Here is a 24,277-nt window from a genome sequence, read left to right as displayed (position 1 = left end):
CAGAAACAACCCCGATTGTATTGTGAACACAAATGGGAGGCAGTTAGTGCATCTCTGCCAAGCCTGGGGTCTGTACATCATTAATGGCAGGATCAGAGGGGACTCTTTAGGTAGATTCACATACTGCTCAGCTCTTGGGACTAGCGTAGTTGATTACACCATCACTGACATGGACCCCTCCTTTATTAATGCATTCACTGTCAGGCCACAAACACCTCTGTCAGACCACAGTCAAATTAATGTGTTCCTACAAAGAACAGGACAGCCCAGTAACACACTAATACAGCCATGCAAGCTGTACCATCTGAACCATACTTATAAATGGGCTCCAAACAGCACAGAGGAATTCGATAAAGCAACTGGCTCTCCTGAAATCACTAACCTTACTGACACCTTCCAAATTATTATATTTGTTAGAATTATTATTAATATAATTATGATCATTGTTATTATTTGTTATTGTTATTGTAATTATATTGTTCATATGATATGTAATGTAATTGCTTTGGCAATACTGCTGATGTCTGTCATTCAAATAAAGCACCTTTGAATTCAATTGAATTGAGAAGACAGGGAGGGAGAGAGGGGAGGAGACAGAGGGGAGTGGAGAGAGGAGCGGGAGAGGAGGGAGGGAGGGAGAGGAGAGAAGGGAGAGGGTGGCAGAGGGAGGAGAAAGAAGGCAGGAGAGGAGAGGTGTGGAAGAGAGAGGCTAGAGGGGAGAGGAGAGGACTGGAGAGGGAGGTAGAGGAGAGAGAGGGGACAGAGGGAGGTAGAGGAGAGGATAGAGAGGAGAGAGGGAGGTAGAGGGAAGCGGTAGGGAGAGGATAGAGAGGGGAGGGGAGAGTAGGGAGGAGAGAGGGGTAGAGGAGAGGGAGGAGGAGGAGAGGGAGGGAGGGGAGGGGGTAGGCTATGAGGGAGAGAGAGAGAGGGGAGGGTATGAGGGAGGGAGAGGAGGGGAATTTGCACATAAACATAATTAGGGCTTCGGATTTCTGTTTTTTCAACCTGAGCTTTCTCATCTCCTTAAGAATTTAAGCAATTCGTGCTTCTCAATCACAACTGTACAACTGATTGAATTTACGTTTTTTTCTACTAAATGGGCTTTTAAATCATAAGTCTTACTTTTTCATTGCAATGCAGAAGTGACTCCTCTTTATTAATGTCAATACAGTCACGCACAGCGATTGTAATAAAGTGTGTCCACCATAAAATACTGTATTGTTCATTCTAGCTTTAATTAAGAGGAGTCTTATTAACATGTCACGATCTCGTTTGCACATCCTGCTTGTAATGAAAATGAAAGCTTGGCTGGTTGAAAAGTCATTGAGTTGTTTCACAGAATGAATCAAGTTTACTATGAACACGTTTCTCAGTTGTGATTGAGAGACACAAACTGCTTCACAGAGATCAGATGAATTCTTAAAGCAGAGTAGAAAAGTCGGGTAAAACACTGACAATCAGAAGCCCAGCCTCGAGTATACACTGGGATATGCATCCCCACTGAGGAGAAGAGGAGAGGAGAGGAGAGAAGGATAGAGGGAGGGGTACACTCATGAGAGGAGAGGTGCAGACAGGCTCCAGATTGTGATGCTCTTAATAATGTGTAGAAAGAATGTCTGTACCAAGTTTCATCACAATCAGATCAGCAGTTCTCTAGATGCATGTCAAAGTGTAACATATGGACCCCTGCAGTGTCTACATGTGATCTTCACTTCACAGTGAGTTCACAATCTGGGGTATTATAACTAAACACACTTTCTCCTCTCCTTTTCAATATATATATTAAAACGCGAGACAGAATACATGTTCTAATATAACTATCAGTCAAACACATCGGATTGACAGTGTTTTCACGTTTTCACATTAGCTCTAAACAAGTTCCTGTGATGTTTTGTTTCTGCGTGCCGCTGCAAGTGTCTCCGCCCTTTAAAAATGAAACGCCCGTCTCGGTGACATCACACGAATAAACAACCAATCAGGCAGTGAAGTTCAACCCCTCCCCTATCCAACGACATGCGTTAACAAGCTGTACTGCACAGTATGGTGTCCCAGCAAGCGAAAGAAACGAAGTGTGTTTTAATCGTGTTTACCCGATCACGGGCCCAGAATGACACTTCAGTATGATCGTGTTACACCATCACGTCCTTAAAGGGTTAATGGCAGTGTCAGAGACAACAACTAGAGTTTCTGAATGTTTAACTAGGAGTCCGGATTGCTGGTTATTACAATTTAACAAATCATCTCACATTCTCTGTTTATTTCAATATCCTACCACCACATTCCAGCCCTGGGGATTCAAAAGCAAGAAACAAAACACTTCTTTACTGTATTAGTGCTGTTAAACACGTTAGCTTGACAGCACAACAGTATCTATAGAAGGATACAACTGAGGGAACAACATGTTATTTTCAGTAAAATGCTGAAGTAAATGTATTTTTTAAACTCATGTTTAAATGTAACGGCTCTCAAGCATCGACTCCTCCTCTCATCCGCGCTCAGTCTGGGAAGTGAAGCGTCAGTGAGCTTTCACAATGCCACTCCCCGGGAACTACACCCCTCTTCTCTGAGTGGACAGCTAAACCGAGATCCCTGCTATCATTGGATGCTTCAAGTGTCCATTAAAGAAATGACAGCTGTTATGAACTGGAGTGATTCCACCTATCGCTCCACATTTTGTTTTATTAAACCTTGAAGCAGCCAATGATAGCACTAGCAGGGCGGGACTTTTTAGTGAATTGGAACCATCCAGACTAAAGTGAAATATGGGGACTGGTATTTAGTTATGATCAGTGATAATAAGCTCAGTTACCCGGAGATCATTGAAAGATCTCAGAGACCATGAGACTCAATAGAAAACCAACAGAAAGGCAGGTATGAGTCAGCCAGATAATACGCACCCTCTCTGCCTGGATGAAAAATGCTTTCCTGTTAGAAATGCACTGATGGTATGGAAGTCCATATTTGTTTTTATGGGTGCACGTGCGTAGCTGCGTACCAGTTGTGAACCCCTGCCTATCAGCATCCATGACATTTTTATGAACCATTTCAGAATGTTCGATTTAAAACTAAATAGCTGCACAACTAAAATCTCATCATTGTTATTTTTCAGACTCTTCATAGTGTGACAGAAGAGGCGGAGGGGTAGCGCTATACATAAGAAATAGCCTTGAATAGCCTTGAAGCCCAGGTGTTAAATCAGGACAAAAAACAATGCAGAATCAATATGGGTCAGAATAATGGACACAAATTCAAAGGGCATAATAATAGGAGCATGCTATAGACAGCCAAATTCAGACACTGAGCAAAATAATCTGTTGTACAATGACATTCGAAATGTGTGTAGAAAAGGAGAAGCCATACTAATGGGGGATTTCAACTTCCCCTGTATAAAATGGGAAAACCCGATGGGGGGCACGACGGAAGAAATTGAAATGGTGGAAATGACAAATGACTGCTTCCTAACGCAATTTGTCAAGGCACCGACTAGAGGGGAGGCATGCCTTGATTTAGTCTTTTCAAATAATGAAGACAGAATAACTAAAACAGAGGTCAGAGAGCCATTGGCAAACTCAAACCACAACATGGTCTCATTTGAAATATTTTTTAAAACCCCAAAAGTAATGACTAAAGCTAAGGTTTACAATTTTAGAAAAGCAAACTACGAAGGTATGAAACAGAGACTAATAGAAGTAGATTGGAGTAAAATAGAGAAAACATCCACAGAAAAAGGGTGGCTGTCTTTTAAAAATGTAGTACTAGAGGCACAAAACAATTACATCCCAAAAGTAGACAAATCTAAATCTAAAACAAAATGGCCAAAATGGTTTAATAGATCAATTAAAAAAAAATATTCAGCGAAAAAAGGCACTTTACAGAGCGTTTAAAAGGGACCAAAAACAAAGTACACAGAAAGAGTACTTGGAACTGCAAACACAAGTCAAAAAGGAAGTTAGAAAGGCCAAGAGAGAGATAGAAATCAATATTGCTAAGGGGGCTAAAACCAATTCCAAAATGTTTTTCCAATATTACAACAGCAAGAGAACATTCAAAGAGGAGGTTAAATGTCTAAGAGACACAAATGGCAAAATGATAGATCAAGAAAAAAAAAAATAGCAAATATATTAAATGATTACTTTTCACAGGTTTTTACAAAGGAGGACACGGACAACATGCCCCACATGTCGACCTGTTCCTATCCAATTTTAAATAACTTTAGCATAACAGAGGCAGAAGTGTTAAAGGGACTAGGAGCTCTTAAAATAAACAAATCCCCTGGGCCGGATGAGATCCTCCCAATAGTACTCAAAGAAATGAAAGAAGTTATTTACAAGCCGCTAACCAAGATCATGCAACAGTCTCTTGACACGGGTTGTACCGACAGACTGGAAAATAGCAAACGTAATACCGATCCACAAAAAGGGAGACAAAACTGAACCAGGTAACTACAGACCAATAAGCCTGACTTCTATTATATGTAAACTTATGGAAACTATAATAAGATCCAAAATGGAAAATTATCTATATGGTAACAATATCCTGGGAGACAGCCAGCATGGTTTTAGGAAAGGGAGATCATGTCTAACTAACCTACTTGACTTTTTTGAGGATGCAACATTGAAAATGGATAACTGTAAAGCATACGACATGGTCTATTTAGATTTCCAGAAAGCTTTTGACAAAGTCCCGCATAAAAGATTAATTCTCAAACTGAACGCAGTAGGGATTCAAGGAAATGCATGCACATGGATTAGGGAGTGGTTAACATGTAGAAAACAGAAAGTACTGAGTAGAGGAGAAACCTCAAAATGGAGCGAGGTAACCAGTGGTGTACCACAGGGATCAGTATTAGGTCCTCTGCTATTCCTAATCTACATTAATGATTTAGACTCTGATATAGTAAGCAAACTCGTTAAATTTGCAGACGACACAAAAATAGGAGGAGTGGCAGACACTGTTGAAGCAGCAAAGGTCATTCAAAATGATCTAGACCGCATTCAAAATTGGGCAGACACATGGCAAATCAAATTTAATAGAGAAAAGTGTAAAGTATTGCATGCGGGCAATACAAATGTGCATTATAAATATCATATGGGAGATAGTGAAATTGAAGAAGGGAACTATGAAAAAGACCTAGGAGTTTATGTTGACTCAGAAATGTCTTCATCTAGACAATGTGGGGAAGCTATAAAAAAAGGCTAACAAGATGCTCGGATATATTGTGAGAAGTGTTGAATTTAAATCAAGGGACGTAATGTTAAAACTCTACAATGCGTTAATAAGACCTCACCTAGAATATTGTGTTCAGTTCTGGTCACCTCGTTACAAAAAGGATATTGCTGCTCTAGAAAGAGTGCAAAGAAGAGCAACCAGAATTATCCCGGGTTTAAAAGGCATGTCGTATGCAGACAGGCTAAAAGAATTGAATCTATTCAGTCTTGAACAAAGAAGACTACGCGGCGATCTGATTCAAACATTCAAAATCCTAAAAGGTATAGACAATGTCAACCCGGGGGACTTCTTTGACTTGAAAAAAGAAAAAAGGACCAGGGGTCATAAATGGAGATTAGATAAAGGGGCATTCAGAACAGAAAATCGGAGGCACTTTTTTACACAGAGAATTGTGAGGGTCTGGAACCAACTCCCCAGTAATGTTGTTGAAGCTGACACCCTGGGATCCTTCAAGAAGCTGCTTGATGAGATTCTGGGATCAATAAGCTACTAACAACCAAACGAGCAAGATGGGCTGAATGGCCTCCTCTCGTTTGTGAACTTTTTTATGTTCTTATGTGTGTAGAACGATTTGCGAGCCTAATTAATATCACTACATTGTATCAGCATCATGCACATCCCTATTTAAAACAGAACATGTGTGAAGAGTCAGGCAGGTACACATGGAGGTGTGACACAATCCTCACACTGTGAAGAGTCAGGCAGGTACACATGGAGGTGTGACACAATCCTCACACTGTGTGAAGAGTCAGGCAGGTACACATGGAGGTGTGACACAATCCTCACACTGTGTGAAGAGTCAGGCAGGTACACATGGAGGTGTGACACAATCCTCACACTGTGTGAAGAGTCAGGCAGGTACACATGGAAGTGTGACACAATCCTCACACTGTGTGAAGAGTCAGGCAGGTACACATGGAGGTGTGACACAATCCTCACACTGTGTGAAGAGTCAGGCAGGTACACATGGAGGTGTGACACAATCCTCACACTGTGTGAAGAGTCAGGCAGGTGCACATGGAGGTGTGACACAATCCTCACACTGTGTGAAGAGTCAGACAGGTACACATGGAGGTGTGACACAATCCTCACACTGTGTGAAGAGTCAGACAGGTACACATGGAGGTGTGACACAATCCTCACACTGTGTGAAGAGTCAGGCAGGTGCACATGGAGGTGTGACACAATCCTCACACTGTGTTTTGCCATCGCCTTCATTTCTCAGTTAATTTATGTCAATAAAAATATCAAAACAATTGATATCATGTTGTAAAGATATCTCTGCAATGCGTTTAGCACAGGAGACAGCAATGGAAAGCGTGTGTTTGTTATAAACACTAAAGCATGTTCTGTAATAATTTAAACTGATACATTGCTGTTATTGTAACAACTGCAGACTTTATTATGACATGAACTTATCAATACTATAAAATAATAAAACCTACATGGCCCATGTTGTTATTATTATGAAAAGCAATGGTTAGCTGTGTGTTTGTTGATAACACTAAAGGGTGTTCTGTAACACTTCAAACCAGATAGGAGTTATAGAAATGATTAATAAATCAACAAGCATATCAGCCTCTAGCAAACAAGTAGTAAAGTGAACCAGTACCTGATGCAGCAAGAATCCATTTCCAGACTAGAAGAAAGAAAGAGCTGTCATTCATCTTCCCCGGGGACACCAGTGCAAGGTCTGTTTTCTCGTCCCACGTCCAGAAGAATGGATAGAGTTTCTCATTGGGCTTGAACTCCATGTCAGTGAAAGAGTAGATGTGAGATCTGGTCTCCACATTGTAAAAGGAGATCCGTCCTTCCTCATAATCCAGATACACCCCCAGCTTCTGGGGCTTTAGGATCTGGGGGAGGGGGGTCTGGGGGTCAGTGAGAGCAATGAACTCTTCTTTATCTTCATCTCCATCCCACCCCACAGTCCAGTAAACCTGCTGGGGGGTCATGCTGAACTCCCCCTTCCTCGGGGCAGACTCTCTGCTGACTCCTAATCTCCAGAATGTATTCTCTCCCACCCCCAGCTCCCAGTAGTGTCTCCCTGAGATGAAGCCCTCCCTGCCCAGCACACAGCGCCTGTAATCATATCTCTGAGAACTGTTATAATCCTGCCTTTTCCCTCTCACTTGTTTCCCATCCACAGGCAGGGTGAGCCGGGGGTGTGCTGTATCGAGGTCCAGAGTCAAACTGTCAACTGAAGAAGAGAGGAGACAATAAAAAAAAAAAAAATAATAATAATAATAATAATAATAATACCAATACATCCATTATCTATGACTGCTTAATCCTATAGAGGGTTGCGGTGAGCCAGAGCCTAACCCGACAGACACAGGGAAGCAAGGTGAGACTCTACACCCTGGATGGAACGCCAGTCCATCGCAGAGCAACTAAGGGGCAATTTAGAGAGGCCAATCCACCTAGCCAGCATGTCTTTGGACTATGGGAGGAAACTAGAGTACCCAGAGAAAACCCACGTGAACTCAGGGAGAACATACAAACTCCACACAGACAGACCCCTGAGGCCAGACTCGAACCCAGGACCCTGGAGCCGTGAGGCAGCAACGCTAACCACCGTGCCAATAATAATAATAATAATAATAATAATAATAATTACAGTGAGTGTAAATAATGTGTTCTCTGTATCAATTATGTAGCCAGAGGTAAATAAAAGCAAAATGGCAGCAAAGGGGTAATTGTTACTCCAGCAAAGAAACTCAAAGAATACAGCTGTTTACCAAAAATGAAGACAGTTTACTCAAAGTGTTGTGTCTCTATACAGTAGAAATCTCATGACCTCAGTGTGGCATTCATATGAGGTCAATTCCATGGTCACCAACACCTTTAGCATGCAGGGTTTACATGAACCTGCTAACATGGAGTCACTTTTTATTAGATGTAAACACAGTGAGTGAGACGGGGCTCCTCGCTGTTCTTTTACCCTCCACTGTGAAAGGAATCCATTGAAGAGACACATACCTGCTGAGCTGAGGATCCACTTCCATTCTAGAACACAGAAATAAAGAGAGCATTATTTTACAATCACTCCTCCTGTACTTTCTACAGTTCAGAAGATGTGCAGCACACACTAACCAGCAGGGCTGAGCTGGGGTGAGTCAGGCTGTGGATTTACACACACTCTACATACCTGATTTAGGGACCTCACGGCTCATAGACTCTGTGAAAAGAAGAGAGCTGGATTACATTCTACACACTGAGGGGTAAAATCTATTGCAGATTATCGTGGAGAGCTGCATTTAAATACAGTAGGGTTGCCAGGGGTGACAGAAAACAGAGAAATGAACCCCTCTGTCAGCTTGGCTTGTTCTGATAGCCCACCACCTCCCCGATAGCCAGCACACATCTCTCCAGAGAAATGAACTCCTCTGGCTCCCCTTAGCCCAGGTATAGTGCTTAACATCAGGATTCATTTCTCTCCACACATCCTCCTTATCATGCGCTGTTAAAACACTAACCAGCTCCTTAACTGACCTGGGGTGAGGCTCTGGGCTATTCTGTCTAGCTTGTCGTCAACTGTACAATTAAAATCACCCTCTAATAAAACCACTTCTTCAGTCTGGGCTATAACTCCATTGAGAATCTGAAAAAAACAGCACCCTCTCTCTCCCATCGTTTGGTGCATAAATATTAACAAATATTAAATTTCTACCCTCTACAGTCTGCATTGTAGGGTTGAAAAGAGATGCACTGGAATGTACAAACAATAGTAAAAACGCACAAAAGAAAAGATGCTTGTGTAGACTTATACATCATTCCTGTTTAGAGAGGCACGAACTTTGCTTATTACATTTTTAATTGATCTCTTTCTCTTTGATCCTTGCCCAATACAGATGCATTGCGTCTAATTTGCTGTGCAGAATTTAAGAACAATTTTAAATCAGGGAAGTGCTCAATAACTTGAATCCCTTTTTTCCCTTTAACAGAGCTTTAAAATACCCGAATGCTTTCAGCACTATACCCCCCTCTCGCTTGCTGACTGGCCGACAGATCAGAGCTAAATGAGGAGTCAGTATCACTGCCCCCGTCTTTGCTAAAATCGCCACCACTGACCTCTGTGCTGTGTGTTTGAGCGCAGTCCATTCTCACAGACAGCTCACTCTCCGATTCATCAGCCCGAATGACCCCAGCCTCAGAAACAAGGCTGCGTTTCGCTGTAATACTGTGTCTGTTTTTAGCCTTTCTTTTCCCTTTGGAGAGTTTAAACTCACCCGCTTCCGTCTCTTTCTCCAACACTAAAACCGCAGCCTCATTCTGTTCTGTGATTCCCTCAATCTGTTCTCTCCCCTCACTACCCTGTCCATCACCTGACAACCCCACTTCAGGTATCTCTCCAGCCCCGGTCACAATCACAGCTTCTCCCATCCTCCTGTTTATTTCAGATGGTTCCTGCAACTCACTTTCACCTTCTACCACACCCAGAGTTGGAGACTCGAGTCGGTGACTTGGACTCGAGTCGCAGTTGTGTTGCCACGTTTTTTCGAACAGCGACTTGACTTGGATTTGAATGATTGGACTTGACTTGGGACTTGATGTTTGTGACTTGCTTGATGAGCTTCATGACTTAATGATAATGTTCTGCATCATGCATGTACTGCATACGTAAATCATCATCGTGCTGCGAGACTTGAATGGAACCCGAAACATCTGCCCTCCTGTTAGAAATACAACTCCCACAATGCATTTAGTAACCTCTCCTTACCCGTTCTTCCGTACACTCCTGCGTGGCTGCTACTGCTCTGCTATCATCACACCACCAAACGTATGTGCGTGTAATGTTTCAAATCCTTTCACGATGGCAACGTTGTGTCCTTTGGATTTACTTACTATAATGAACCCAAATTTGAATGTTAAAAATGTCCAAAATTATGCTGCAATGCCATTGTCTTTTACATTGGGCTGCATTCTAACCATGAGCATCTACCATACGCGGAATATTATTATTATGTGTTTATTTAGCAGACGCCTTTGTCCAAGGCGACTTACAGAGACTAGGGTGTGTAAACTATGCATCAGCTGCAGAGTCACTTACAACTACATCTCACCCGAAAGACAGAGCACAAGGAGGTGAAGTGACTTGCTCAGGGTCACACAATGAGTCAGTGGCTGAGGTGGGATTTGAACCGGGGACCTCCTGGTTACAAGCCCTGTTCTTTAACCACTGGACCACACAGCCTCCTTATACTAGGCGGGGTTGGTTGATCGTCCGTTAAGACCCCCAAGCAGGCCACTTATTTGTGTGTGTAAAAGAACATGATATTCACGGCACAAAATTTAGATCTATACAACTCTTTCTAGAAGTAGTCTACACCTGTCCTGGCATTACAAAAAATTGAGAATTACTAAATTCAATTAAAATAATAAAATTGACCATAATGAAGACAATATTTTATTTTATTTATTTATTTAATGTTAATAAAAGTGTCAGTAAAACCCCCTGTATCTGATCCAATCCGTTTCATTTTTCCAGGTTCTTTCAGTGTTATTGTATTGTGCTTTGGCTATTCCAGTCTTGATTACAACATTTATAGAAATGCTCAAACTTGATATTTTGGGAAAAGCGTTTTTTTAACACATGTATTTTAATCTGTACCACGCATAGTATGTCTGATGCTAGTTATTCTTCTAGCATTTTAAAGGTCATGTGGCATTTTACGGAAACGTATTGGCGCCACAAAAAAAATGTATTGTGATATTACGAGATAACGTTGCATGATTTTGCAATCATTTTTTCTATTTCACAATTATTGCGTTATTTCCCAATAATTATTGCATAATTGTGAGATAATATTGCATTATTTCACAATATGTAGCCTATTGTTTTTGTTTTGTATCATTGCATATTTTACAGTTGTAAGGTTTATAAGTGAAGGCATCGTGTACAGTACACTAACTACACCACAGACACAACTCGCTGCTTTTCCTCTCTTTTCTTCCCCAGTCTGAAGTAGTCTCTCACTCGATCATCCAGGCAATACTAAACACATAGGCACAACTGTCCTCAGGTTTAAACACTAATCCCTATAAAGAGTGCGTAATTCTTATAGGATTTTTTTTCTTTCAAATATCAGGATGTTTTGTTTTGCACAACTGTACTGAATACAGCCCTCACTGACTGGCCTGACTTCTGAGGCTTTTATTTCTGTGAGATTTCTAGAAATTTATTTCACTAATGAAATGAAATACTCGTTAAGCACATCTGTATTCAGTGCTGTTGTAAGTAACGCATATTTCTGGAATAAGCCGTTCTTCATCTATTTTTGTACAAGACAGGTATAGAGGTCCATAGATGTTAAGAGTTCAGGTTTGTGTCGAGATGGTCAAAACTCAGTCAGAGCACAGCACCAGGACAGCACCTGGACAGTCTTCTCAGAATTACAACTCAAGAGAAACTGTTCTGCTCCTGCAAAGCCACAGATTCATAGAATTAGATTTTGTAAATGTAAAATTATTAGGTAACATACAATAATAATGTAAAAAATAAGCTATTATCTTATTGTAAAAAATTTAAATTATATTTTATATCTCTTTACTTCTCTAATAGGTTTTCAGAATACAATAAATCAAAGACCACACTAAGAGAACCAGATGATGGACAAAGGACAATCTCTTCATTTCTGGCAAGTCCCATCCAGGTTTACAATACAGGACATCCGCGTCAGCATGCGATTACTGAAGCAATTATTACAGACTTGATCGTAGACTGTAATCTTCCCCTGTTCATTGTGGAAAACCCTAGTTTTTGCCACTTTCTATCCATTTTCAATGCCAAGCCGAGGTAATATAACAGGAAAAATATTACACATGGCAGCAGAAACGCAACAGACCATCAGATCCCTTCTTGAAAAAGCTGACAGCATCTCAGTGACTGTTGATATCTGGACAGACAGAAAGATGAGGGGGTTTCTTGGTATCACTGCACACATCATGGACATCAGCAGCCACTCTCTAAGCCTCAAGTCTGTCCTCCTGAGTTGTGATCGTTTCACAGGATCACACACTGGTGAACGAATAAGTGAAAAGTTTGAGTCTGTGTGATAATTACATCATCAAAAACAAGATAGATTACATCATCAGTGATAACTAGCAAATGAGGAAGGCATTTACTGTGTGCTTTCCTAGCAGTACCGAGAGCAACAACAATATCTCTCCAAGTGAAGACCTGGATGACGCCGAAATATGGGAGGAACTTGACGAAGATGAGGCAATGGACATGAACATGTCACTGCAGAGCAACTGTCACAAAAGATGCTTGCAGTGCTTTGCACATACCCTGCAGCTTGTTATTGGGGATGGACTGAAGGAAACAAGGGTCATAAATGCCACCATGTCAAAAGTATCAATACTTTGCACACTGTTGCATACAAGCTGCGTGTTCAAAGAAGCATTCGAAAATAAATTCGGACCTAATTGAAGTATATCTGCAGCAGTGGTGACCCGCTTGAATTCCACCCTTCATCTTGTGAAGGCAGTCACAAGCTCAGAACATCAAGGCCTTTGTAACCTTGCTGAGGACCAAGGACATAAGGAGTTGGTGTTCACCCCACGGGAATGGAGCCAATTGAAAGAACTGGTTGACATTCTGGAACCATTCCTTGATGCAACAGACCTAACTCAGGGACAAAGTTGTCACAATCAGTGCTTTGGTGCCATGCATACTGTCATTGAACCACCACCACCTTCACAGTATGCATTTGCAGGTTCGCTACTTGAGTGGCCTGGTAAAGATACTCGAAGAGTCTCTAAAGAGGTTTAAGGGGGTATCTGTCAACGTTCAGATGGAAGAGTGTTCAGACGATGTTGATGGTCTTCCCTTCGGAGACTTTCTCGACATTGTAGCAGCACTCCTAGATCCAGCTTTTTGCCTACTCTGGCTCGAACACGATGTCCTGGCACCAGATGATATCAAGGTGGAAGTGAAGAAACGTGTGAAAGGTATTGCTATTGTTACCAGATTTAATGTCCTCCCGTTTATTAAAATAAAACCACTTAAAGTTTTTAAGCTGTCAGGGGTGTTAGAAACAAAGACTGATGAAATGTAAGTTACACCTGTGGTCAGTGTTAGGCATAATCAAAATCAACTCAGTAGTCAGAAGTAGCAGTGGCAGACTGAGCAATGAGCCGTGGTCCTGATGGTTTTAGAATTGATTTTGCCAATTTTTGTAAAACAAATAAAATAATTATAATTAGGAAAGATTGGGTAACAAAAATAGTGAGTACTGAAGAAATCCTGTTGAGAACAAATGTGGAATGCATCATTGCCAGCCCTAATATTGAATCACTTTGTGTACTTTTGCTTTCTTTTCCTCCAAATTTGTTTTAGATCAGCTTATTGCTGAGTTTGAGGGGATGAAGCTGACACTGGAGAAGAGCAGCAACAGCAGTGAGGAGGATGAAGAGCCAGCACATAAGGCGCCACGACTGTTTGCAGGGTACCGGCAGCGAAAGGGGAACAAAAGTGATGGGAAAACATCTATCTGGGCAGAACTAGGAAAATATCTTCAGCTTTGTGCTGATGATGGTACAGATGAAGCACATGCATGTTTACAGTTATGGTTTCAGCACCGAAAAGATTTCCCCCGGCTGTGCCCTCATAGATCCAGATTAAGTGCAACAATGTTGTCTCTTGATTTTTTTTAAATGCAATAGTTAGCTTTGAATCATCGACCAAAAGTGCCTCCATTCTGATGTATTTTTTTATTTTATTATTATTATTATTTTTATTATTATTAATTTTGTTATTTTAATTCAATGGTATTTGACGCAGAGCAGATGTTTTTGTTTTCAATACTGACTTCAGCGAAATACACTGTGTTCCAGCAAAGCTAACAAAGAAAAATCAAGCCTTACCTTAAAGAGATCAATTTGGAAAGGGTCCTCTGTAAAGCTTTACAAAGAACTTGATTTAATAAAACAGCTAATGATGTACATTAAAATGAATGAAGCTGTTGTCTCTCAATCCTTTTAAAGCTTTGTACACAGCTAGCAAGTTCATTTTATATGAGATTTTACACTAGACAAGAATACTGCACTGATTTGAGACTTGTTGACAACTCTGACCACACCAGACTCAACCAAACCAGGTTGGAGCTCTTCAGTCTCTCGCTCCGCTCTTCTATCTACAGCGCTGTGATCCGAGAGTCCATCACCCTGACTCCCCAGGGCTTCTTCCCTCTCGCTTTCAGTTTCTCTTACAGTCCTCTTGCAGTTCTTCACAATATACCCTTTACAGCCACATTTAAAACATTTTATTGTTTCAGAAGAAGCAAAAACGATGTATTCGCTACCATCCACCCGAAACCTGAAAGCTACATTTAGCTCTCCATTCAGGTCGTTCAGAAGCATATATAACTGTCTTCTGAAAGAAACTACATGCATTAACTCAGGGGATTTACAACCTAGAGGAATCACTGTAATGCTTGACATTATTTTTCCATGACGGCTTAGCTCTCTCACTATAAGTTAGTTTTTCAGAAAAGGAGGAATATTAGAAATTGTTATTTTCCTTGCAGGAGCCGCAAGAGGCAGAACAGATACTAACACTCTGTCAATAACCAAACCTTGTTGAACAATTTCCAAAACTATTGTTTCATTACTCAGGAACACGACAACAAACTTGTTCATACGTGAAGCCAACTTGATACTCACACCGGATTAGTTTTCTAAGTTCGACCACACATTTCTCAACAGGGACAGACACATTCACTACAATTTTAATACCATTTCTCAGTGTAATATTTTCAGAATTGGGACTTGATCCGCTAGGAACCCCCCCCCCCCCCCCCCCGACTATGGCCATCACGGCCGTTAATTTATAAAAGACCCAACTATTAATCAGTTTCTTTTTACCCCTCACTCACTCTGAGCTCTGCACACAGAGGAGAACCCCTCACTCACTCTGAGCTCCACACGCAGAGGAGAACCCCTCTCACTCTGAGCTCTGCACTCTGCACACGCAGAGAACCCCTCACTCACTCTGAGCTCCGCACTCTGCACACGCAGAGAACCCCTCACTCACTCTGAGCTCCGCACTCTGCACACGCAGAGGAGAACCCCTCACTCACACTGAGCTCCGCACTCTGCACACGCAGAGAACCCCTCACTCACTCTGAGCTCCGCACTCTGCACACGCAGAGGAGAACCCCTCACTCACTCTGAGCTCCGCACTCTGCACACGCAGAGGAGAACCCCTCACTCACTCTGAGCTCCGCACTCTGCACACGCAGAGGAGAACCCCTCACTCACTCTGAGCTCCGCACTCTGCACACGCAGGGGAGAACCCCTCACTCACTCTGAGCTCCGCACTCTGCACACGCAGAGGAGAACCCCTCACTCACTCTGAGCTCCGCACTCTGCACACGCAGAGGAGAACCCCTCACTCACTCTGAGCTCCGCACTCTGCACACGCAGAGGAGAACCCCTCACTCACTCTGAGCTCCGCACTCTGCACACGCACTGCAAGCACTCCCGACAGACACAGCGACAGACAGACAGCATAAGTAGATAGATAGACAGATAGAAACATTTACAGTAATTCTACAAATAAAGTTATGAAAACAGTTCTTACCAAGTTCCTCACGAAGCCGCTGAGCAGCTAAAAAAACATGAATCAGACAGAACAGTGTGTGGTTATTTCAGCTCCAGTACAGATTAAATTGCAGTATGAAAAACACAACCAGTTAAATGAACAGGATGTCCATGTGAAAATGAATCTGCTATCTGCGAAGTATATGAAACATACAAACTAAAATTGTTACAATTTTCAACATCCCTCCATAAGGAAATATTTATATTCCTAAACCTTTGTGTCCAAACCCCCACCCCAACTTTTTTTAAAATTTAAATTTGAATAGATTAATTGATTTAACCAGGAGATTTAATTTATTAATTTATTTAATCAGGTCTCATTTACAAAAGGGTCCTGCAAACAATAAAATAACAATTGCAATGTATAAAAACAATTATATTTATTATTATTTACAATCATTTCTAATGAGCTGGATTTCCGGTCCAGGGATGTCTTTATTTATGGGTGTGGTAGTTTAAGATACTGCTGCAGAAACCTGGAATGGGTTTTCAGCATCTCTTCATTAAGTGCTTTACTTACCCATAGGCTCAAACTGTCTCTCCATGGCTAGAAGTAAAACAGAACAGTCCATATTATTGTAAACCTGTTTGACATGTTTAAAATGCACAGAGCTGTATGAAATGCCTCATGATAATGATAAAGTTCATACCATCCATTCTTCTCCATTGGAACACCAGCAGAGGAATGGCTCCAATACTGAGAGCTAAAGTCAAGAAGAAAGCCACCATCCATCTAGAGACTCCTGGGAAAAAATCACCTGGAAAACAACACAGCAGCTCAACACACTGGAACACACACACCCCTCCCAACACTGAACCACACCCCTCAAGGTGAGCATTCCACACACCCCTCCCAACACTGAACCACACCCCTCATAGTGAGCATTCCACACACCCCTCCCAACACTGAGACACACCCCTCATAGTGAGCATTCCACACACCCCTCCCAACACTGAGCCACACCCCTCATAGTGAGCATTCCACACACCCCTCCCAGCACTGAACCACACCCCTCATAGTGAGCATTCCACACACCCCTCCCAACACTGACCACACCCCTCATAGTGAGCATTCCACACACCCCTCCCAACACTGACCACACCCCCTCATAGTGAGCATTCCACACACCCCTCCCAACACTGACCACACCCCTCATAGTGAGCATTCCACACACCCCTCCCAACACTGACCACACCCCTCATAGTGAGCATTCCACACACCCCTCCCAACACTGAACCACACCCCTCAGAGTGAGCATTCCACACACCCCTCCCAACACTGAGCCACACCCCCTCATAGTGAGCATTCCACACACCCCTCCCAACACTGACCACACCCCTCATAGTGAGCATTCCACACACCCCTCCCAACACTGACCACACCCCCTCATAGTGAGCATTCCACACACCCCTCCCAACACTGACCACACCCCCTCATAGTGAGCATTCCACACACCACTCCCAACACTGACCACACCCCTCATTGTGAGCATTCCACACACCCCTCCCAACACTGACCACACCCCTCATAGTGAGCATTCCATACACCCCTCCCAACACTGAGACACACCCCTCATAGTGAGCATTCCACACACCCCTCCCAACACTGACCACACCCCTCATAGTGAGAATTCCACACACCCCTCCCAACACTGAGCCACACCCCTCATAGTGAGCATTCCACACACCCCTCCCAACACTGAGCCACACCCCCTCATAGTGAGCATTCCACACACCCCTCCCAACACTGAGCCACACCCCCTCATAGTGAGCATTCCACACACCCCTCCCAACACTGACCACACCCCTCATAGTGAGAATTCCACACACCCCTCCCAACACTGAGACACACCCCTCATAGTGAGCATTCCACACACCCCTCCCAACACTGAGCCACACCCCTCATAGTGAGCATTCCACACACCCCTCCCAACACTGAGCCACACCCCCTCATAGTGAGCATTCCACACACCCCTCCCAACACTGAGCCACACCCCCTCATAGTGAGCATTCCACACACCCCTCCCAACACTGAGCCACACCCCTCATAGTGAGCATTCCACACACCCCTCCCAACACTGAGCCACACCCCCTCATAGTGAGCATTCCACACACCCCTCCCAACACTGACCACACCCCCTCAAGGTGAGCATTCCACACACCCCTCCCAACACTGAGCCACACCCCCTCATAGTGAGCATTCCACACACCCCTCCCAACACTGACCACACCCCTCATTGTGAGCATTCCACACACCCCTCCCAACACTGAGCCACACCCCCTCATAGTGAGCATTCCACACACCCCTCCCAACACTGACCACACCCCCTCATAGTGAGCATTCCACACCCCTCCCAACACTGACCACACCCCCTCATAGTGAGCATTCCACACCCCTCCCAACACTGACCACACCCCTCATAGTGAGCATTCCACACACCCCTCCCAACACTGAGCCACACCCCCTCATGCATTCCATACACCCCTCCCAACACTGAGCCACACCCCCTTATAGTGAGCATTCCACACACCCCTCCCAACACTGAACCTCACCCCTCATAGTGAGCATTCCACACACCCCTCCTAACACTGAACCTCACCCCCTCATAGTGAGCATTCCACACACCCCTCCGAACTCCCTGAGAGCAAAAATGGAGGACTGCCCATAACCCCCCCCCCACACACACAAATATGTTTGATTCAGATATTGACTGGCCCACTAGTTCATGTGCTTGATTCAGATGTTGATGTCCCATCATGGTGACTGTAATCTATGGTCAGTGTCAGTCAGGCTCAATCCACAAATGTGATACTCACTGGATATGTGGAGTTTGGATTCCCAGTCTGGTTTTGGTATTTTACTTCTAACCAGACAGGAGAACACGTTGGACTGCTGTTTGATTTTGATGTAGCTGCTGACACTGAGGAACCCCTGACTGTCCCTTTGCACTGTTGTGTTGGACAGTGATGTCACATTGTTTCCATCTCTGTCTCTCCAGATCACTTCAGGTTCAGGGCTCCACCCCTCTGATCTGCACACCAGCCAGGTCTGCTCTCCTTGTGTAGAGTCCATAGAGATTGAGGGCTGGGTCCCCAGAGCTGTCAGGGAATAGAGACAGTGAGACACACACAGATAGACTGTCAGGGAATAGAGACAGTGAGACACACACAGAAGACACTCCAGCCAGGTCTCCAGGATATGGAGGTGTTATTTCAGATGAAAACACATTGCAATTCAGCACTGACCTCTGACTATCAGTTCAGTCTTTCCTTGTCCATTCCAGACTCCATCAGTGGCATAGCAGGAATAGACCCCGCTATCAGTGTGACGGAGGTTTCTCAGGTTAAGAGAGAGAATGCCTTCCTGCAGCCCCAATCTAGAGAGAGCAGTGCGGCCCCGATAGTCACTGTCCTGAACATCTGTGCGATCGCTTCGATCTTCATATAAATGAACTGGGATCTTGAATTTCTGTCTAAACCACCTCACATCCATGTCCACAGCACTAAGACTGGGGGTGATGTGACAGGGCAGGATGGCATCTTCACCAGAAGAGGCGATGAGGGGCTGATCAGAGCCAACAACAGAGCTGCCATCTGAAAAACAAAACACTGGGAATTAGAAACAAACAAGCATTTGCTCAAACAGTACCCTAGTAAAAGAAGAAGCACACAGCTATGAGATATGAGCTATAAGCTGTGACCCTGGGAGCTCTACACTAAGCATCCAGCTATGAGATATGAGCTATAAGCTGTGACCCTGGGACTTCTACACTAAACATCCAGCTATGAGATATGAGCTATAAGCTGTGACCCTGGGAGCTCTACACTAAACATCCAGCTATGAGATATGAGCTATAAGCTGTGACCCTGGGAGCTCCACACTAAACATCCTGCTATGAACGCTGGTGCATTAGACCTACTGGTCCAGAACTCAACCAAAGAACCAGTGCACTGTTAGTAAGAGGTGACTGAACAGGCAAATTTAACTACAATTCCCCTTCCTATAAAAACAGGGCCAGGGCATCTCTGAATTTGTGATCTTGCATCTCAGTTGATCTGTCCTATTGAAAGATCTTCAGGTTAGCATTAGTGATGTGTCTCTTCATCAGTTTCATTTCTACAGTCCCTCTCACCTCTCTGTGTAGAAACAGCTTGTAGCAAACTCAAGACAATGAGACAGGTCCTCCCCAGGAATCGCATCTTCATTTCCCTGGAAAACAACACAAGTGTTTGAGTGACAGTGACTGCTTTACGGTATCCTCAGTAAGGAAAGAGAAAGGGGGGTTGGTGCTACACTGGGATAGATGTTATGGTATCCTCAGTAAGGAAAGAGAAAGGGGGGTTGGTGCTACACTGTGATAGATGTTATGGTATCCTCAGTAAGGAAAGAGAAAGGGGGGTTGGTGCTACACTGGGATAGATGTTATGGTATCCTCAGTAAGGATAGAGAAAGGGGGGTTGGTGCTACACTGGGATAGATGTTATGGTATCCTCAGTAAGGAAAGAGAAAGGGGGGTTGGTGCTACACTGGGATAGATGTTATGGTATCCTCAGTAAGGAAAGAGAAAGGGGGGTTGATGCTACACTGGGATAGATGTTTGCTGGTAAACTGCAGATCTTGTTTGATGATTCATCTGTTACTGTTTGTGTTGCTAACCTTAACCAAATGGTTTACTAAAATACCATTTAGATATGTGGTCTATATGATTGCTGTTATATTGTATGAGAACTGCCTTGGCAATTAATTGTGAATATTTATATACATGATATTGGTGCTATAGAGGTGTGTGTCTTCTCTATTAATTGAGCCTTCAGGGGGGGGGGGTATTGGGTGGCAGGGAGGGAGTTAAAATCCTCCCTGCAAAAACATGTGGGCATGTGGCTGGAGCCACAGTTGTATAAATAGGGTGATCACGGGTGTTAGTTAGTAAGGATAGGATTGATGTTGGTGTTAGAGGTGGAGGTGCGTGTTCTGTATTCTGTATTCCGTGTTCCATGTTGTGCTGTATTTACATCCGTGTTTGTTTGTGTCTCCCCAAATGTTTTTCTTTTGGCCCTTGCGTCAGTTATTTTGTTAAAGGACACATAAGGACCTTTTTATTTTATTGGGTTACATGTTCCCATGTGTTGCTACAAATGTTTACATAAGGTGCCGGAGAAAACGCCCCCTCATCAAATACAGACATGCTCAAATTTGTTGGTACCCTTACAGCTCATTGAAATAATGCTTCATTCCTCTTGAAAAGTGATGAAATTAAAAGCTATTTTATCATGTATACTTGCATGCCTTTGGTATGTCATAGAATAAAGCAAAGAAGCTGTGAAAAGAGATTAATTATTGCTTATTCTACAAAGATATTCTAAAATGGCCTGGACACATTTGTTGGTACCCCTTAGAAAAGATAATAAATAATTGGTTTATAGCGATATTTCAAACTAGTTTCTTTAATTAGTATCACACATGTCTCCAATCTTGTAATCAGTCATTCAGCCTATTTAAATGGAGAAAAGTAGTCACTGTGCTGTTTGGTATCATTGTGTGCACCACACTGAACATGAACCAGAGAAAGCAAAGGAGAGAGTTGTCTGAGGAGATCAGAAAGAAAATAGACAAGCATGGTAAAGGTAAAGGCTACAAGACCATCTCCAAGCAGCTTGATGTTCCTGTGACAACAGTTGCAAATATTATTAAGAAGTTTAAGGTCCATGGAACTGTAGCCAACCTCCCTGGGTGCGGCCGCAAGAGGAAAATCGACCCCAGATTGAACAGAAGGATAGTGCAAATGGTAGAAAAAGAACCAAGGATAACTGCCAAAGAGATACAAGCTGAACTCCAAGGTGAAGGTACGTCAGTTTCTGATCGCACCATCCGTCGCTTTTTGAGCGAAAGTGGGCTCCATGGAAGAAGACCCAGGAGGACTCCACTTGTGAAAGAAAAACATAAAAAAGCCAGACTGGAATTTGCTAAAATGCATATTGACAAGCCACAATCCTTCTGGGAGAATGTCCTTTGGACAGATGAGTCAAAAATCAGCTCTATGTTCACAGATGAAAAAATGAAGCTTTCAAAGAAAAGAATACCATACCTACAGTGAAACATGGAGGAGGCTCGGTTATGTTTTGGGGCTGCTTTGCTGCGCCTGGCACAGGGTGCCTTGAATCTGTGCAGGGCACAATGAAATCTCAAGACTATCAAGGCATTCTGGAGTGAAACATACTGCCCAGTGTCAGAAAGCTCTGTCTCAGTCGCAGGTCATGGGTCCTCCAACAGGATAATGACCCAAAAACACACAGCTAAAAGCACCCAAGAATGGATAAGAACAAAACATTGGACTATTCTGAAGTGGCCTTCTATGAGTCCTGATCTGAATCCTATCGAACATCTATGGAAAGAGCTGAAACTTGCAGTCTGGAGAAGGCACCCATCAAACCTGAGACAGCTGGAGCAGTTTGCTCAGGAAGAGTGGGCCAAACTACCTGTTAACAGGTGCAGAAATCTCATTGAGAGCTACAGAAAACGTTTGATTGCAGCGATTGCCTCTAAAGGTTGTGCAACAAAATATTAGGTTAGCGGTCCCATCATTTTTGTCCATGCCATTTTCATTTGTTTTCTTATTTACAATATTATGTTGAATAAAAAATCAAAAGCAAAGTCTGAAACATCATGAGAATAAAAAGGATCTCATTTACATTTCATCACAATCACTTCAGTGTCACCAGCGTAGCAGCAGCCTGTCTGTGTATCACAGTTAAAACTAGTGATCTGATTATCAGCAGCCTGCCTGTGTATCACAGTTAGAACTAGTGATCTGATTATCAGCAGCCTGTCTGTGTATCACAGTTAGAACTAGTGATCTGATTATCAGCAGCCTGCCTGTGTATCAGTTAGAACTAGTGATCTGATTATCAGCAGCCTGCCTGTGTATCAGTTAGAACTAGTGATCTGATTATCAGCAGCGTGCCTGTGTATCACAGTTAGAACTAGTGATCTGATTATCAGCAGCGTGTCTGTGTATCACAGTTAGAACTAGTGATCTGATTATCAGCAGCCTGTCTGTGTATCACAGTTAGAACTAGTGATCTGATTATCAGCAGCCTGTCTGTGTATCACAGTTAGAACTAGTGATCGGATTATTATTTCTTCTTGTTATTTGTTTACCAGGTAGCTTTCCAGTACCTGCAGTATGAGTCACAATGATATAAATACAAGAATAAACCAATTCAGAGAGAGATGCTGATTGAAATGTCTCTCAGTGTGTGTTGCAGTGCATGGGTTAGGGTTAGGATTATAGAGAGAAGCTGGTTGAAATGGCTCTCAGTGTGTGGAGCAGTGCATAGGTTAGGGTTAGGATTATAGAGAGAAGCTGGTTGAAATGGCTCTCAGTGTGTGTTGCAGTGCATGGGTTAGGGTTAGGGTTATAGAGAGAAGCTGGTTGAAATGACTCTCAGTGTGTGTAGCAGTGCATGGGTTAGGGTTAGGGTTATAGAGAGAAGCTGGTTGAAATGGCTCTCAGTGTGTGTTGCAGTGCATGGGTTAGGGTTAGGGTTATAGAGAGAAGCTGGTTGAAATGGCTCTCAGTGTGTGTTGCAGTGCATAGGTTAGGGTTAGGATTATAGAGAGAAGCTGGTTGAAATGGCTCTCAGTGTGTTTTGCAGTGCATGGGTTAGGGTTAGGGTTATAGAGAGAAGCTGGTTGAAATGTCTCTCAGTGTGTGTTGCAGTGCATGGGTTAGGGTTAGGATTGTAGAGAGAAGCTGGTTGAAATGGCTCTCAGTGTGTGGAGCAGTGCATAGGTTAGGGTTAGGATTATAGAGAGAAGCTGGTTGAAATGGCTCTCAGTGTGTGTTGCAGTGCATGGGTTAGGGTTAGGGTTATAGAGAGAAGCTGGTTGAAATGACTCTCAGTGTGTGTAGCAGTGCATGGGTTAGGGTTAGGGTTATAGAGAGAAGCTGGTTGAAATGGCTCTCAGTGTGTGTTGCAGTGCATGGGTTAGGGTTAGGGTTATAGAGAGAAGCTGGTTGAAATGGCTCTCAGTGTGTGTTGCAGTGCATAGGTTAGGGTTAGGATTATAGAGAGAAGCTGGTTGAAATGGCTCTCAGTGTGTGGAGCAGTGCATAGGTTAGGGTTAGGATTATAGAGAGAAGCTGGTTGAAATGGCTCTCAGTGTGTGTTGCAGTGCATGGGTTAGGGTTAGGGTTATAGAGAGAAGCTGGTTGAAATGGCTCTCAGTGTGTGTTGCAGTGCATAGGTTAGGGTTAGGGTTATAGAGAGAAGCTGGTTGAAATGGCTCTCAGTGTGTGTTGCAGTGCATGGGTTAGGGTTAGGGTTATAGAGAGATGCTGATTGAAATGTCTCTCAGTGTGTGGAGCAGTGCATAGGTTAGGGTTAGGATTATAGAGAGAAGCTGGTTGAAATGGCTCTCAGTGTGTGTAGCAGTGCA

The 24,277-nt window shown here is 43.2% G+C and overlaps 1 protein-coding gene across 1 annotated transcript in view; it reads right to left on the bottom strand.

Moving 5' to 3' along the window:
• Nucleotides 1-24,277, bottom strand: part of LOC131709357 (butyrophilin subfamily 1 member A1-like) — a 48,537-nt gene that overhangs the window by 10,624 nt on the left and 13,636 nt on the right. Inside the window, exons 2-10 of the mRNA XM_059011820.1 lie at nucleotides 19,971-20,047; nucleotides 19,084-19,431; nucleotides 18,655-18,936; nucleotides 16,488-16,595; nucleotides 16,358-16,384; nucleotides 15,818-15,844; nucleotides 8,381-8,410; nucleotides 8,212-8,238; nucleotides 6,842-7,429 (exon numbers count right to left, since the gene is read on the bottom strand). Of these exons, the coding sequence (XP_058867803.1) occupies nucleotides 6,842-7,429; nucleotides 8,212-8,238; nucleotides 8,381-8,410; nucleotides 15,818-15,844; nucleotides 16,358-16,384; nucleotides 16,488-16,595; nucleotides 18,655-18,936; nucleotides 19,084-19,431; nucleotides 19,971-20,047 (1,514 nt within the window). The remainder of the gene's footprint in view (nucleotides 1-6,841; nucleotides 7,430-8,211; nucleotides 8,239-8,380; nucleotides 8,411-15,817; nucleotides 15,845-16,357; nucleotides 16,385-16,487; nucleotides 16,596-18,654; nucleotides 18,937-19,083; nucleotides 19,432-19,970; nucleotides 20,048-24,277) is intronic.

This window comes from Acipenser ruthenus, chromosome 43 (genome assembly GCF_902713425.1).
Source record: "Acipenser ruthenus chromosome 43, fAciRut3.2 maternal haplotype, whole genome shotgun sequence".
Lineage (NCBI taxonomy): Eukaryota > Metazoa > Chordata > Actinopteri > Acipenseriformes > Acipenseridae > Acipenser > Acipenser ruthenus.
The sequence above is the reverse complement of the archived record's forward strand: the minus strand, read 5'-3'. Positions and strand labels throughout refer to the sequence as shown.